We start from the raw sequence: 16,967 nt of genomic DNA, 5'->3' as shown, positions 1-16,967 counted from the left end.
GATCTCATCATAAATGATCATGAAGGATTGGGGGTATAGCTTAGCGTGTGCAAGACCCTGGGTTCAATATGCAGCACTGCAAAAAAAAAGTATATGAGTTATAGACTACCTTGCAAGTATTAATTTAGTTGAATTTTTGTTCTTATACCAGGTTTCTTCCTTTTTTGTCCCTCCCTCTCTCCTTCCTTCCTTCCTTCCTGTTTTAAAAACAGTTGGTGGCTGGTCATTGTGGCACAGGCCTGTAATCCCAGTGGCTCCAGAGGCTGAGTCAAGAGGATCCCGAGTTCATACCCATACTCGGCAAAAGTGAGGTGCTAAGCAACTCACTGAGACTGTCTCAAAATAAAATACAAATAAAAGAAAAAGGTTATCCCGAAACAGTCAACTACTAAACTTTTCAGTTCTTTAGGACAAGCATTTGATTGCTATTTTAATAAGAAAGATATAATTATATCGATGTCTTTATTCATGTCTGCCCTGGGCATTTGTCCAGCCTACTCTGTGCCATGTCCTCTTAGACAGTTATGGTCTGGAGTAGATGGCCAGGGAGGCCTGACAGGAACCTCAACACTGAAGCTAGGTGCTTCAAGGTGAGCAGGAACCTGAAGTTACACACAGTTGACCTTCCCAGTAACCCATCATCTTCAACTTGCAGAAGAGGACACTGAGGCTCAGAGAAGCTAATGATTAGTTCAAGGACACACAGCTAGACTTGTGAACGCTGAGATTTTGAGGTCACCTCAGTGTATGAGCGGGAGACCCCCCTTCAGATGTACATGGATTTCAAAGAAGCTCTCAGAAGGCCTGATGCAGGAGGAGGAAAGTCAGCCCAAAAAGAAAATCCAGTGATGTTCTTTTCAGGGAGGAAAAGACAGTGAGGCACCATCTGTTCCTAACAAGCAAACTGAGGCTGCTTCCAAAACACTCTGGGAAAATGCTATGAATACAAGGATGAAATTTTGAGAGAATCTTTATTTTCCTGAGTATAATGCAGGGTTTTTGAACCTCAGCACCACTGACAATTCAGACTTTTTTTTCTGTTTTTATGTTTTTTATTGATGCATTATAATTATATATAACAGTGGGATTCATTGGTACATATTTGTACATGTGCATAATATAATTTTGTCAGTCTCATTTCCTAATACCTCCCCTTTCCCTCCCCTTCCTCTATTCTGTTGATATCCCTTCTATTTTTATGGGATTCCCCACCCAGGTTTTTTCCCCCTTTACCTCTCTAGCTCTCATACATGAGAGAAAACATATGATCCTTGACTTTCTGAGTCTGGCTTATTTTTACTTTGCTCTTGAATTTCATCCATTTTTCTGCAAATGACATAATTTTGTTCTTATTTGTGGCTGAATGGGACTCTCTTGTATATGTATACCACATCTTTGTTCATTCATCTGTTGATGGACACCTAGTTTGGTTCTGTAATTTGGCTATTGTGAATTGTTCTGCTACAAACATGGATGTGCAGTATCACTATAGTGTACTGACTAATTCTTTATGATAAATACTGAAGAGTGGTATATCTGGATCACATGATGGTTCTATTCCTAGTCAACAAAGACAGGTTTTTTGTATGGGAGGTGGTACAAGGAATTGAACTCAGGGGCACTTGACCACTGAGCCACCCTATTTTGTATTTTATTTAGAGACAGGATCTCACTGAGTTGCTTAGTGCTTCGCTTTTGCTGAGACTGACTCTGAACTCAGGATACTTCTGCCTCCACCTCCAGAGCCACTGGGATTACAGGCATGTGCCACCATGTCCAGCCAAAGACTGTTTTTTAATAATGGGGTTCATTTTGGCATATTCATACATGCGTGGAATATAATTTGCTCCATTGCAGTCCCCAGTACATTTTTCCCTCCCCTCTGTTCTTTTTCTGTGGTGCTGGGGATTGAACCCAGGGCCTTGTGCTTGCAAGGCAAGCACTCTACCAACTGAGCTGTCTCCCCAGTCCCCAAAGACTGTTGTTTTAAAAGTGTTAGGTTTCACATCAAAACTGAGAGGAGAATACAGAGATGTTCCATATACCTCCTGCCCCCACATGCATAGCTTGCCCATATTGACAACATCCCCCGCAAGAGTAGTATGTTTGTTAAAATTGATGAGCCTATAATATCACATCATCATCACCCAGTGCCATAGTTTACATAGGCATTAACTTTGGTGTTAAGCATTGTATGTCTTTAGACCGATGTATAATGCTAGTGTCATACAAAGTATTTTTACTGCCCTAAAAGTCTTCTGGGGTCCACCTATTCAAACTTCCCTCCCTGATAACCCCTGGTAACAATTGATATTTTTACTATCTTCATAATTTTGCTCTTTCCAGAATGTCATATAGTTGGAATTATACAGTATATAGCTTGTTCAGATTGACTTCTTTCATTTAGCAATATTCATTTAAGTTTCCTCTATGTCTTCATGACTTGTTTTCTTTTCTTTTTAGAACTGAGTAATACTCCATTGTCTGGAGGTACTACAGTTTATCCATTTACCTACTGAAGGACATCTTGGTTGCTTCCAAAATTTTTTTTTCAATTATGAATAAAACTGTTATTAAAAAAAAAAGATATAATTATTTTAAAGTCACCTGAAATATATAAAGGGAGGTTGAGTATAGATGTGGGAAAATAATGTTAAACTTTCCCAACAAAAGCCCTCCCTTGATTTGTGGTCATGAGGGCACAAGTAAGGTTTATTAAATAAGAGTTCCTGTAATAATATTTTGCCCAGAAACAATATTTCTGAGGTTCCTTGTGCACTTTTGGAATCCAAAGAAATATGCAGACATATTAACACAATGAAATGAGAAGAGTGTGCACTAGTATAACAAGGACTCCTTGGGAAGATGAGTAATTTGAGGACTGTTTTTTATGGTAAATGAAAAGAAAGTTAGAACTTTTTGGCATGTGCTTATTTATCCTAATACTGGTATTTTAGATCATCATTTAGCATGCGACATTTTCTCAAACAGGTGGATTTTGCAAATCGTTTTGTTGGAGGTGGAGTAACCAGTGCAGGACTTGTACAAGAAGAAATCCGCTTTTTAATCAATCCTGAGTTGATTGTTTCACGACTCTTCACTGAGGTGCTGGATCACAATGAATGTCTTATTATCACAGGTTAGTTTTGGGAACTATGGAAATGGGGTAGTCCTCCCTACCTGTGAATATCTGTTGTGAAGATTAGAGGCTACCGATGGGTATTAGTCCCAGTATTTTCATACGTTACCTATACTTGCTTTTTGAAGTTGTTATGGTCTCATTTTCCTAAAATATCTTGAGTATACATTTTATTCTCCACCTTTTCTTTGCCTTTCAACGGTTTCATCATGATTTGTCTAGGTATGGACTCAAACTTTATCTTACATAGAGTTCATTGAGCTGGAAAGTTCAGTGTTTGTCATCAGATTTGTTAAATTTTTGGCCATTATTTATTTAGATGTTTTTTCTTACCCTTTCTCTCTTCAGGCTCCCAAATTTTATAAATGTTGGTATACTAATATATCTAAAGCTAAGTTCATTTTACTTTTTCTTTCTTTTTTGGTCCTTAGATGTATAATCTCAGATGACATATCTTCAAGTTCATGGATTTTTTCTTTTACCTGCTGTAATCTGTTTTTGAATCCCTCTAATGAATTTCTTATTTCAGTTATTGTATTTTTTAATTCCAGAATTTCTATTTGGTTGTCTTTTATAATATCTACATTTTTATTTATATCTCTATTTGAGAATTGTCTTTACACTTTCTTTTAGTTACTTATCCAGTTTTCTTTAGTTCTTTCAACATATTTAAAATAACTGATTTTTTTTCTCTTTCCACATTTTTTATGGTGCATTATAGTGGTACATAATGATGGGATTTGTTGTTACATATTCATACATCCACACAATATAACAATATAATCTGGCCAGTATCACTCCCAGCACTTTCCTTGTCCCTCCCTTTCTCCCACCCGCCTAGTCCCTTTCCTCAATTGATCTCCCTTTGCTTTCCATGAGATACTCTCTACCACCTTTCTTTTTCCTTTTCTTCTGTAACTTCCACATGTGAGAGAAAACATGACCCTTGAGCTTCTGAGTTTGGCTTATTTCACTTAACATAATGCTGACTAGTTCCACCATTTGCCTACAAATGACATAATTTAATTTTTCTTTATGGCTGAATAAAACTCCATTGTGTATATACACCACATTTTCTTTATCCATTCAACTATTGATGGACGCCTAGATTGGTTCCATACTTTGGCTGTTGTGAATTGTGCTGCTATAAAGATGAGTATGCATATATCACTATATTATGATGCCTTTAATTCTTTAGGATAAATACTGGGGAGTGGTATAACTGAGTTTTATGGTGGTTCCTATGCCTAGTCTTTTGAGGAATTTCTATACTGACTTCCATAGTGGTTGTACTAATTTACAATCCTATCAATAGTGTAAAAGGGTTCCTTTTTCTCTACAATCTCTCCAACATTTATTATTATTTGTATTCTTTTTAAAAATATTTTTATTAGTTGTTGATGGACCTTTATTTTATTTACTTATTTATATGTGGTGCTGAGAATCAAACCCAGTGCCTCACACATGCTAGGCAAGATCCGTACCACTGAGCCACAACCTCAGCCCCTATTATTTGTTTTCTTGGTGACAGCCATTCAGATTGGTATGAGATGAAATCTCAGTGTAGTTTTGATTTGCATTTCCCTAATTGCTAATGATGTTGAACATTTTTTCATATATTTGTTGGCCATTTATATTTCTTCTTTTGAGAAATATCTGTTTAATTCATTTGTCTGTTTATTATTTGGGTTATTTGATTTTTTTTGTTTTAAATTTTTTGAGTTCTTTATATTCTAGATATATAAAGAAGAGTAGCAAAGATTTTCTCCCATTCTGTTGGTTCTGTGTTCACATTCCCAATTGTTTTTGTTGTGTAGAAGCTTTTTAATTTGATGCCATTCCATAAAATAACTGATATAAAGTGTTTGTGTAGGAAGTCCAACATCAGTTACTGTTGACTGCTTTTTTTCCCTAGGTGTGGATTATATTACCCATTTCTTTCCATGTCTTATTTTTTTTATTGTTATTGAGAACTAGACATTTTGAAAAATATATTGTGGCAACCCTGTAAATGACATTTTTCCCTCATCAGAATTCAGTGTTGCTGTTTGTGTTTGTTTAGTAACTTTCCTAAATGAATGCTGTAAAGTCTTGTGTATGGTCACTACAAGTCTGCTCAATTAGATTAATGGTTGGCTAATTCTTACACAGATTTCCTTAAATGCCTAGAGCCAAAGTCACCCAGCCTGTGCTGAAACTATCTGTGTACATGTGGAGGCTCACCTTTAACACTCCCCCCATAGTTATTGACTCTGCCTTACTCTTCATTTCCTTCTTACACAGAGCCTTAAGGTTAGGCAAGAGGGGAGAGCTGAGGGCCTTTTGAGGTCTGTCCTGAGCATTCACTTGACTGTGGGCATGCACATGGTCTTCCAGACTTCTAGGAATATGTTAGAACTTTTCTAAGCTCCTTGTGGACAGCCCCTTTACTCCTCAGCCTTTCCTTTGAAGCTTTTTGGTTAGCCTATTATTTGCCCCAACTGACAATCACCACCTCAGGCAACCTGAATGTTAAGTAGTTGCCTACTTATTTTCATCTAACCCTTGGGGAATAGGCTTTACGCACTAGGAAAGCTTCAAGTCCAGTAAACAAAGACCCTTTGAAGTGAGGTCTTCCTTCGAGGAGAAAACCAGATGAAATAATGACAGTTCTTTGAGAATGGAGCTTTGAAAGAAGTTTGTCACTCTTATGCCCCTTCTGGTGTCTGCCAGGCTGCTAGTTTTCACTGTGCTTATGGACAGCTGGTTTTTAAGGCTGCCACAAAGCTTGGGAGAGTGAAATGAAAATAAGGCAAATTAAAACACCATTAAGGGGCTGGGGTTGTGGCTCAGTAGTAGAGCACTTGCCTAGCAAGCATGAGGCACTGGGTTTGATTCTCAGTACCACATAAAAGTAAATAAAATAAAGGTATTGTGTCCATCTACAACTAAAATTATTTTTTAAAAAATTAAGCGTGCTGTTTTTACCAAGATTCCATCAGTTTTCCTTGAATAAACACTGCGTGGATTACTTAAGCCTTTAGTTTATTTCTACAGTTTATTTTCACTATGATTCTCTCAGTGTTCTTATTGCTTTTATAGAGGGGAGAATTTGCAAAGGTTTTTACTTTATCATTTTCGTTGATGTCTCCTTATCTTTTGTGACTACTCTTAGTAAAGGGGCTTTCAATGAGTTATTTTGCTTCAATTAAACATTCTGTGTTAATTCCTATCCTTGTAATTCTGCCATTTTGCTGAGGTAAGGCAAAAAATAAAGTTGTTAATTGTCTGAGTTTATGTAGGAAATTAGAATTGGAAGGTTGGCAAAGGATTTCTTCTTGGATGGAACCCTAGTTAGCCATATGAAAATGACTTGAAGTATTTCATCCACAATTCTGAGTGGTGATCCAAATTGTAGTGAAATGGAGAGAAAGACAGACAGAGCAGACACAGACCCTTTTTGTTCTCAGCATTGCCTCAACTCACATATTGGTCATTTGGCTGTTTGTGTTGGTTTTCATGTAAGCACATAGAAAGGGTACAGTTATGGGAAATACTGTGGGAAATGAGAGTGCAAAAGATTACAAAACAAAAAAATGAAAAAAAAAAACTGGTATAAATCCATCGTTGGGCAACTAAATACTTCTTTTTTTAAAAAAAAGCAAATTGATTTTATTCTTTCTTATGGCTAAATAATATCCATTGTATGGATGCAGAACTTTCTGTTTATTATATCATAGATGAATCTTGAAAACTTGCTAAGTAAAAGAAGTCAAACACAAAAAAACATATATTGTATGATTCCAGTTATATTACATAGAGATAGAAAGTGGATAATTGTTTGAAATGGTTAAAGAGAAGTGGAAATAGGGAATAATGGCTAAAGGGATTTCTTTGAGGGAAGATGTCAATATACCAACATCCAGTGAATTATATTCTTTAAAAGGGTAAACTTTGTGATATGAAAATTTATCCCAATTTTTAAAATTATAATAAATTTTAGCTTATCCATATTTCTTTTTTTGTTTTTGTTTTTAGTTGTACATGCTAGTAGAATCTTTTTATTTATACAAACATGGAATATATTTTATTAATTAGGATCCCAGTCATGTGGATATACATGATGTTGAAGTTCACTGTGCTATATTCATATATGTACATAGGAAAGTTAGATTGATTCCACTGTCTTTCCTATTTACCCTATACTCAGGGATCTGTGAAGGTCAGGAATGTGACTATCATCATTTGGGTATACAAATAATACTTTAAAAGATTTAAAATTTTTAGCAGTTAAATTGGATTTGAACTGAAGACCCAGAACAAAATATCCCACTAGTTTTTAAGATGAATTTATATCCTTGAAATAAAATCTTGGTAAAATGCTGGGAGTTATACTAAGAGCTACTTTGTTTTATGTGCTTCATTTCACTTACAGTAGTAGTAGGAGACCCTTTGTCATCTGCCATTAATGTAACTATAAATAAAGGGGGAAATTCCCTGGGAATTTTTTTTAAGATAGTTTGTTTTTAAAGATAGTTTGCCTGCAGTCTGAAAACAGATTACTTGGGGGTTAACTCTAGTCTTTAACTTACCTATAGCCTTTGTAAAATGAATGGAAAATTGCAGACCCATGGCTTACCTTCAGATCTGTAATTAAGGACATTTGGGGTGACTTTTAACTCAGTGTTTTTTTCCCACTTCCACTTAACTTTATTATAGAGCCTCCTAATTAATATCTGTGATGTGATGTTCCCTTAATGGAAATGGCCATTTCATCATCTATTCGATGTCTGGATTTCTGCCATCTCCCTTCTTAGGAGATTCTTAACCATGCGCTGCATCTATCTGCCTGATCAATTCCATTCCTTCAATGATGCATACAGGCTCAGTGAGCTAATGGCTGTGAGTATGCTGCCTGAATCTGTAGAAGAGGTTGAGAAATTGGAAATAAATTAAATTTATCATCATTGTGGGACATCTGGTTGCCATCAGACTTTTAAATGAATATGAAACAGGTCATGCAAACAGGCAAATACTTTTATACAGTGTTATCCCTCTATTTGCTGTGATCCTCCCTGGGGCAAGCCATAAGTTAAAACCTTTTGATAAGTATAGGTAAAGGGAACTAAATAAAACTCCAGTCTTACCTTTTCTTTTCTTCCCCTCTGTCATATGTTTCTCCACAATGTCCAACAAATGGGTCAATACTAAAGGGCTCTAAGGGGTTTTTGTTGTTGTTTCTATTTGGTGAGCACACAAAGCAGGTGCCTGCCTATACATGAAACTTTCTGAGCAGAGGAATAGTATATTTAACATAAAATCTGCCCTGCAGTTAATCAAATTATCCCAGACATTACAGTTCCTTATGTTTTTTCTGAGTATCAGCAGAACTGATAGAAATGACTGTACGTAGACACCCTTGCTCGTAATACTGTGCCATCTTCTTATAAAGGTGCAATGCTGAGGGCACCTGTCACTACAGAAATAGCATTTTGCTAAATGACACCAGCTCTTTGGGAAAAGATCCAAATTCAGTGGGAGTTTTTCAGAAATGTTTGGAATCAAACATGTCTGTACTTGTTTTTTTTTTTTTTTCATTTTTATTAATCAGGAGGACTAAAGGCAAGACTCTTCTATTTACTGCATAATCACCATTGTATGAGTGATGCTAATGAAAATTGAGTAGATGACTTTTATATAAATCTTTCTAAGGCACATCAATTGGTAGGTAGAAATTTTTATCTTCAAATATTTTTCTCTGTTCATTACAAAGTTTTATTCCTAAAAAGAGAAAATAAGAATGTTTCTTACTAAATCTAAAAACTCATAAAACTGTCATAAACTCTTGATGAGAATTTTAATGGGTTTCTTCTAGATATTTCCTTAAGTGAAGGTCTTCCTTAACTGTAAAGTCCTACAGACCATCCCTAGAGAGAGCTATCAAAAAGACCATTCGTTATGTTTTGTTTGCTTTTACCACTAAATGTTTGCCTTTACATTTTCATAGTAGTTTATTAATAAATTTGAATTTAAAGCACATTAATGGCATCCATTTTTCAAAACAATCAATATAATTGTGAAAATTGTCACTATAGAAACCCAGGATTTAATTTGTTTAAAGCAAAAGCATTTGTATGTGTATTTTTTAATTTCTTATACCCAAAGAAGATAAATCTAACCTGGTTTCTCTCAAGAAAACTGAAAGCTGTCCTTACTTGAAGTAGAAACATGATAATTGCTATTTTATATTTTTCAGCTGCTTCCTTTTCAGAAGACAGGACAGGTGTTTGTTTTAATAGTCAAGAGATCAGATTAGGCAGGGGTGTATGTGTGTATGTGTGTGTTTATGAATAAGCAAAATGAGAATTGTCTACTCCAAAGTGGAAAACATAACAGAACTAGAGCGTTCCTGGTCTCTTGGTTCCTTTCAGACCAGTAAAACTGGTCACTTTTAATCCCCTTTATTTATAAGAGTCAAATATCTTTGTTTTCTCTACCCCCTAACAAAGTTAAAATCTATTGACGTCAACACTGACTGCTTTAGAAGGATTTTTAGCTTGTCCTATTTGATTTTCTAAGCAACTCTGTGAGGTAAAAAGAATTATTTATAACCCTGCATTTCACATGATGAAACCCATTGAGGTTTGGTTATCCAAGGTCTCCTGGCTAGTAAAGATTAAATCTCTCCTGTGTCCTAATCTCAATCTGTCACTCTTTACCATGTTATCCTTTTAGAAGTGAGTTTTTGTATTTGGTTCAATTATATAGTACCTACAGATTAAGTATACCTGGCCTCATTATTCTAATCTCAGTTAGTACAGTGCTCTTTCTGTTTTGCTCATTAATTATGTTTATTAGGCAAGAACTTACTCAACTGCTTTTATACTCTTGCATTATAAAATGCTAAAGTAGACACAAATATTAATAATTTATAGTCCCTGGAGCAGTTTTTCAACCTTTCCTTGTGTTTGTCCACCTTGATATTTCTAAAGCATATAAGCCAATTATTTTGTAGAATGCCCCTCATTTTGAATTTGCCCAATGTTTTTCTTAATTAGATTTTTCTTATTCATTTAGGTGGTTTCAGAACTACTAAACCATGCCACTGTAAAAGCAAACCTTAGTGGAATTTGGTATTTGTTTATAATTCTTTTCATTTTCTTTTTTCTTTTTCTTTCTCTTTTTAAGTAAAATTTACACACAGTGAAATATGTAATGTTAAGTGTGTATTGTGGTAAGTTGTCAAATAAATATTGCCCTTTTCATCCCACACTCCTATCAAGACATAGAATAACATGTTCATCCAGTCATAGTTTCCTTGAGCCCGTTTCTGATCAATCCCCATGCTAGTACCAGAAACAACCACAATTTTTATTTTTTCATAAATTAGTCTTGTCTTTTTTAGAACTTCATATATATATATATAGATTTCTACAGTATATACTCTTTTATCTTTTTTTTTTTGCTCTCTGTATAAAGTGTTATGTGAGATTCATCTATGGATTTGAGTACATCAGTGATTTTATCCTTTATTACTAAAAGTATAATTCCTCTGTAAGATTATGTTTTGCTCATTTTCTATTGATGAACATTTGGATCATTTCTACTTTTAGATTTGTGATAGTCTTTTTTATATGTCAGGTTGGATAGGTTCCAGCCCCCATGTATTCAAACACTAATCTAGGTATTGTTGTTAAGATATTTTGTAGATGTGATTAAAGTCCACAAGCAGTTGACATTTAAAAAGGGAGATTATTTGCAATAATCTAGGCAAACCAAATTCAGTCAGTTCAAAAGCCTAAAGAACAAAGCTAAGACTTTCCCCCAAAAAGAAATTCTTACTGTGGACAGCAGTCCATGTCTGAGTACTAGCCTTCCTACTGAACCTGCCTAGTCAGTTCTCACTATGTAACGCAACTCCTTTAATAAATCTCTTCATATATATATCCTACTGGTTGTAGTTCTCTGGTTGAACCCTGACTGATAAAAGGCTATTGTGAATTAACCTGCTAAGAACATTTTTCTAGGTTGTTTTTGTTGGCATTTATTTTTAATTTCCATTGGCAATTTCTAAATACCTAAGAACGTAATTTATAAGTTAAAGAGTGGATATATATTTAATTTTGTAAGAAATTGCCTGATTTCCAAAATCATTGTGCCATTTTAAGTTCTTTGAGCAGTGCCTGATTTCTACTTGTTCTACATCCTGGCCAAAATTTAGTGTTGTCTTTTTTTTTTTTTTTTTTTCAGTCATTCTTTCAGTTTATAGTGGTATCTCACTGTGGTTTTAATGTTACACTGTAATAATGTTACTGTGTTTCATGTGGTTGTTAGTTGTGTATAGTGTATGTTCAAATCTTCTGCCCATTTTTCTAAACTGAGTTGTGTTTTTATTAATTCATGAGAGTTCTTCAGTATTCTAAATATAAGTTCTTTGATAGACACTAGTTATGTCAATGTTTTTCCTAAAGTCTTGCCTACCCATTTTCTTATTGGTCTTTACATGGCCAGAATTATGTAATTTTGCTCCATTGTAGTTTTTGTTTGGGGTTCTTATGGAGGGATGGGGTTGATTTTGGGGGATTTTGTTGTTGTTATTGCTTTGGGTAAATTTCATGGTCATTGTTTTCTTTATCCATTCTAAGAAGTATTTATCTCCAATATAATAAAACTCTTCTGTGTTTTCTTTTGGAAGTTTTATAATTTTTATGTTTATTTTTGTGATTCATCTCAAAATCATTTTCATTCACAATGTAAAGTAGCAGTTGAGGTTTATTTTGTTTTGTATGAATGTATACTTACTCTGATAATATTTGTTGGGAAAATCACCCATTTCCACATGGGTTGTCTTTTCTGTAAAAATATTAGGATAGACCTAAATTTCTTCTCGTTTACTATTTTAAAAGTCTTTTGGGATTATCATTAGGACTGAGGAATCTATAGTTCAAAAATTAATTATAACAATATTGAGTCTTCTATCCCAAGAACCTAAATAAAAAACAAAGACCTAAATAAAGGAGGAATACACCTTTATTTAGGCTCTTGGGAATATACATCTTTTATTTGGGTCTTTTTCTCTCAGTTGTGTCTTCTTCATCCATTGTATTTACTTCTAGATATTTTTTGACATATTTAATGATTTTTGAATAGTTTTATTTCCCATTGTTTATTGCTACATATACAGACATACCTTTGATTTTCTTTATTTTTTTATGTATGTACCATGTTTTATTTTTTTTAAATTGTAAACAAATGGGGTACAACTTGTTTCTCGGTTGTACATGAAGTAGAGGCGTACCATTTGTGTAATCATACATATACATAGGGTAATGACATTTGATTCATTCTATTATTTTTCTTTCCCCCCACCCCTCCCACCCCTTGTTTTCCAAGTCCATCCTTCCTCCATTCTTGCCTCGCTCACACCTCCCATTATGTATCATCATCTGCTTATCAGCAAGATGATTCGTCCTTTGGTTTTTTGGGATTGGCTTATCTCACTTAGCATGATATTCTCCAACTTATCCATTTGCCTGCAAATGCCATAATTTTATTATTCTTTATGGCTGAGTAATAATTCCATTGTGTGTGTGTGTGTGTGTGTGTGTGTGTGTATCATATATATATATATATATATATATATATATATATATATATCACAGTTTCTTTATCCATTCATCTATTGAAGGGCATCTAGGTTGGTTCCACAATCTGGCTATTGTAAAATGAGCAGCCATGAACATTGATGTGGCTGCTGCATCACTGTAGTATGCTGATTTTAAGTCCTTTGGGAATAGGCCAAGGAGTGGGATAACTGGGTCAAATGGTGGTTCCATTCCAGGTTTTCTAAGGAATCTCCACACTGCTTTCCAGAGTGGCTGCACTAATTTGCAACCCCACCAGCAATGTATGAGTGTACTTTTTCCCCACATCCTCGCCAACAGTTGCTTGTATTCTTGATAATCACCATTCCATTTGGGGTGAGATGGAATCTTAGGGTAGTTTTTTGATTTGCATTTCTCTTATTACTAGAGATGTTGAACATTTTTTCATATATCTGTTGATTGCTTGTACATCTTCTTCTGTGAAGTGTCTGTTCATTTCCTTAGCCCATTTGTTGATTGGATTATTTGTATTCTTGGTGTAGAGTTTTTTGAATTCTTTATAGATTCTAGAAATTAGTGCTCTATCTGAAGTATGATTGGCAAAGATTTTCTCCCACTCTGCAGGCTCTTTCTTCGCGTTGCTGATAGTTTCCTTTGCTGAGAGAAAGCTTTTTAGTTTGAATCTATCCCAGTTATTGATTCTTGCTTTTATTTCTTGTGCTATGGGAGTCCTGTTGAGGAAGTCTGGTCCTAAGCCGACATGTTGAAGCTCTGGACCTACTTTTTCTTCTATAAGATGCAAGGTCTCTGGTCTGATTCCGAGATCCTTAATCCATTTTGAGTTTAGTTTTGTGCATGGTGAGAGATATGGGTTTAGTTTCATTCTGTTGCATATGGATTTCCAATTCTCCCAGCACCATTTGTTGAAGAGGCTATCTTTTCTCCATTGCATATTTTTGGCCCCTTTGTCTAGTATGAGAAAATTGTATTTATTTGGGTTTGTGTCCGTGTCCTCTATTCTGTACCATTGATCTACCTGTCTATTTTGGTACCAATACCATGCCGTTTTTGTTACTATTGCTTTGTAGTACAGTTGAAGTTCTGGTATTGAGATACCCCCAGCTTCATTTTTCCTGCGAAGGATTGCTTTAGCTATTCTGGGTTTCTTATTCTTCCAGATGAATTTCATGATTGCTTGCTCTATTTCTGTAAGGTACATCATTGGGATTTTAATTGGAATTGCATTGAATCTGTATAGCACTTTTGGTAGTATGGCCATTTTGACAATATTAATTCTTCCTATCCAAGAACATGGGAGATCTTTCCATCTTCTAAGGTTTTCTTTAATTTCTTTCTTTAGTGTTCTGTAGTTCTCATTGTAGAGGTCTTTCACCTCTTTTGTTAGATTGATTCCCAAGTATTTTATTTTTTTTCGATGCTATTGTGAATGGGGTAGTTTTCCTAATTTTTCTTTCCAAAGATTCATCACTTATGTATAAAAATGCATTAGATTTATGAGCATTGATTTTATATCCTGCTACTTTACTGAATACACTTATGAGTTCTAAAAGTTTTCTGGTGGAATTTCCTGGTTCCTCTAAGTATATAATCATATCATCAGCAAATAGGAATAGTTTGAGTTCTTCTTTTCCTGTTCGTATCCCTTTAATTTCTTTGGTCTGTCTAATTGCTCTGGCTAGAGTTTCAAGGATGATATTGAATAGAAGTGGTGAAAGGGGACATCCCTGCCTAGTTCCAGTGTTTAGGGGGAATGCTTTCAGTTTTTCACAATTTAGAATGATATTAACCACGGGCTTAGCATAGATGGCCTTTACAATGTTAGGGAATGTTCCCACTATCCCTATTTTTTCTAGTGTTTTTGAGCATGAAGGGGTGCTGTATTTTATCAAATGCTTTTTCTGCATCTATTGAAATAATCATGTGATTTTTGACTTTAAGTCTATTGATATGGTGAATGACATTTATTGATTTCCTGATGTTGAACCAACCTTGCATCCCTGGGATGAAACCCACTTGATCATGGTGCACTATCTTTTTAATGTGTTTTTGTATGCGATTTGCTAAAATTTTGTTGAGAATTTTTGCGTCGATGTTCATTAAGGATATTGGTCTGAAATTTTCTTTCCTCGTTGTGTCTCTGTGTGGTTTAGGTATCAGGGTAATATTGACTTCATAGAATGAGTTTGGGAGGGTTCCCTCCTCTTCTATTTCATGGAATACTTTGAGGAGTATTGGAATGAACTCTTCTTTAAAGGTTTTGTAGAACTCGTCTGAGAACCCATCTGGTCCTGGACTTTTCTATGTGGTAGGCTTTTGATGACTTCTATTTCATTACTTGAAATTGGTCTATTTAAATTGTGTATGTCCTCCTCGTTCAGTTTAGGCAATTCATATGTCTCTAGAAACCTGATGATGTCTTCGAAATTTTCTTTTTTGTTGGAGTATAGATTTTCAAAATAGCTTCTAATTATGTTTTGTATTTCAGTCGTGTCTGTTGTGATTTTTCCTTGTTCATTCCGAATTTTAGTGATTTGGGTTTTCTCTCGTCTTCTCTTTGTTAGTGTGGCTGATGGTTTATCAATTTTGTTTATTTTTTCGAAGAACCAACTATTTATTGTGTCAATTTTTTGTATTGTTTCTTTTGTTTCAATTTCATTAATTTCAGCTCTGAGTTTAACTATTTCCTGTCTTCTACTACTTTTGGTGTTGGTCTGTTTTTCATTTTCTAGGGCTTTGAACTGTAGTGTTAGGTCATTTATTTGTTGAGTTTTACTTCTTTTATTAAATGCGCTCCATGTAATAAATTTTCCTCTAAGTACTGCTTTCATAGTGTCCCAGAGATTTTGATATGATGTTTCTTTGTTCTCATTTACCTCTAAGAATTTTTTAATTTCCTTCCTAATATCTTCTGTTATTCATTCATCATATAATAGCATATTGTTTAATATCCAGGTGTTGGAGTAGTTTCTGTTTTTTACTCTTTCATTTATTTCTAACTTCAATCCATTATGATCTGATAGAATACAAGGTAGTGTCTCTATCTTCTTGTATTTGCTAACAGTAGCTTTGTGGCATAATATATGGTCTATTTTAGAAAAGGATCCATGTTCTGCTGAGAAGAAAGTGTATTCGCTCTTGGTTGGATGGTATATTCTATAAATGTTCATTAAGTCTAAATTATTGATTGTGTTATTGAGATCTATGGTTTCTTTGTTCAATTTTTGTTTGGAAGATCTGTCCAGTGGTGAGAGAGGCGTGTTAAAATCACATAGTATTATTGTGTTATGGTCTATTTGGTTTCCGAAATTGAGAAGGATTTGTTTGACCTACATGGATGAGCCACTGTTTGGGGCATAGATGTTTATGACTGTTATGTCTTGCTGATCTATGCTTCCCTTAAGCAGTATGAAATGTCCTTCTTTATCCCTTCTAACTACTTTTGGCTTGAATCTGCTTTATCTGATATGAGAATGGATACTCCGGCTTTTTTGCTAAGTCCATGTACGTGGTATGTTTTTCCCCATCCTTTCACCTTTAGTTTGTGGGTATCTCTTTGTATGAGATGAGCCTCTTGAAGGCAGCATATTGTTGGGTCTTTCTTTTTAATCCAGTCTGCCAGTCTATGTCTTTTGATTGATGAGTTCATCCATTAACATTCAGGGTTATTACTGAGATATGATTTGTATTCCCAGTCATTTGGCTTAGTTTTGTTTTTTTAACATGACTTAGTTTCTCCTTTATTTGGCTATTCCTTTAGAGTAGTTCTTCCCTTTGGTGATTTACATTGTTGTTTTTCATCTCTTCCTCATGGAATATTTTGCTGAGAATGTTCTGTAGGGTCGACTTTCTATTTGTAAATTCTTTTAGTTTTTGTTTATCATGGAAGGATTTTATTTTGTCGCCAAATCTGAAGGTAAGTTTTGCTGGGGTATAAGATTCTTGATTGGCATCCATTTTCTTTCAGAGTTTGAAAAATGTTGTTCCAGGCCCTTCTAGCTTATCCGGTTTGGGTTGAAAAATCTGCTGATATCCGTAATGGTTTCCCCTGAATGCAGTTTGATTTTTTTTCTCTTGTAGCCTTTAAAATTCTATCTTTATTTTGTATGTTAGGTATTTTTCATTATAATGTGCCTTGGTGTGGGTCTGTTGTAATTTTGTATATTTGGAGTCCTGTAAGCCTCTTATACTTGATTTTCCATTTCATTCTTCAGATTTGGGCAATT

At 34.7% G+C, this 16,967-nt stretch overlaps 1 protein-coding gene across 3 annotated transcripts in view; it reads left to right on the top strand.

Moving 5' to 3' along the window:
• The window catches only part of Parg (poly(ADP-ribose) glycohydrolase), a 120,734-nt gene that overhangs the window by 71,182 nt on the left and 32,585 nt on the right, over window positions 1-16,967 (top strand). For all 3 annotated transcript variants that reach the window (XM_047552605.1, XM_047552604.1, XM_047552606.1), the window contains exon 13: window positions 2,992-3,139. In XM_047552605.1, coding sequence (XP_047408561.1) covers window positions 2,992-3,139 — 148 coding nt within the window. The remainder of the gene's footprint in view (window positions 1-2,991; window positions 3,140-16,967) is intronic.

Source organism: Sciurus carolinensis, chromosome 5, assembly GCF_902686445.1.
Source record: "Sciurus carolinensis chromosome 5, mSciCar1.2, whole genome shotgun sequence".
Taxonomy (NCBI): domain Eukaryota; kingdom Metazoa; phylum Chordata; class Mammalia; order Rodentia; family Sciuridae; genus Sciurus; species Sciurus carolinensis.
The sequence above is the reverse complement of the archived record's forward strand: the minus strand, read 5'-3'. Positions and strand labels throughout refer to the sequence as shown.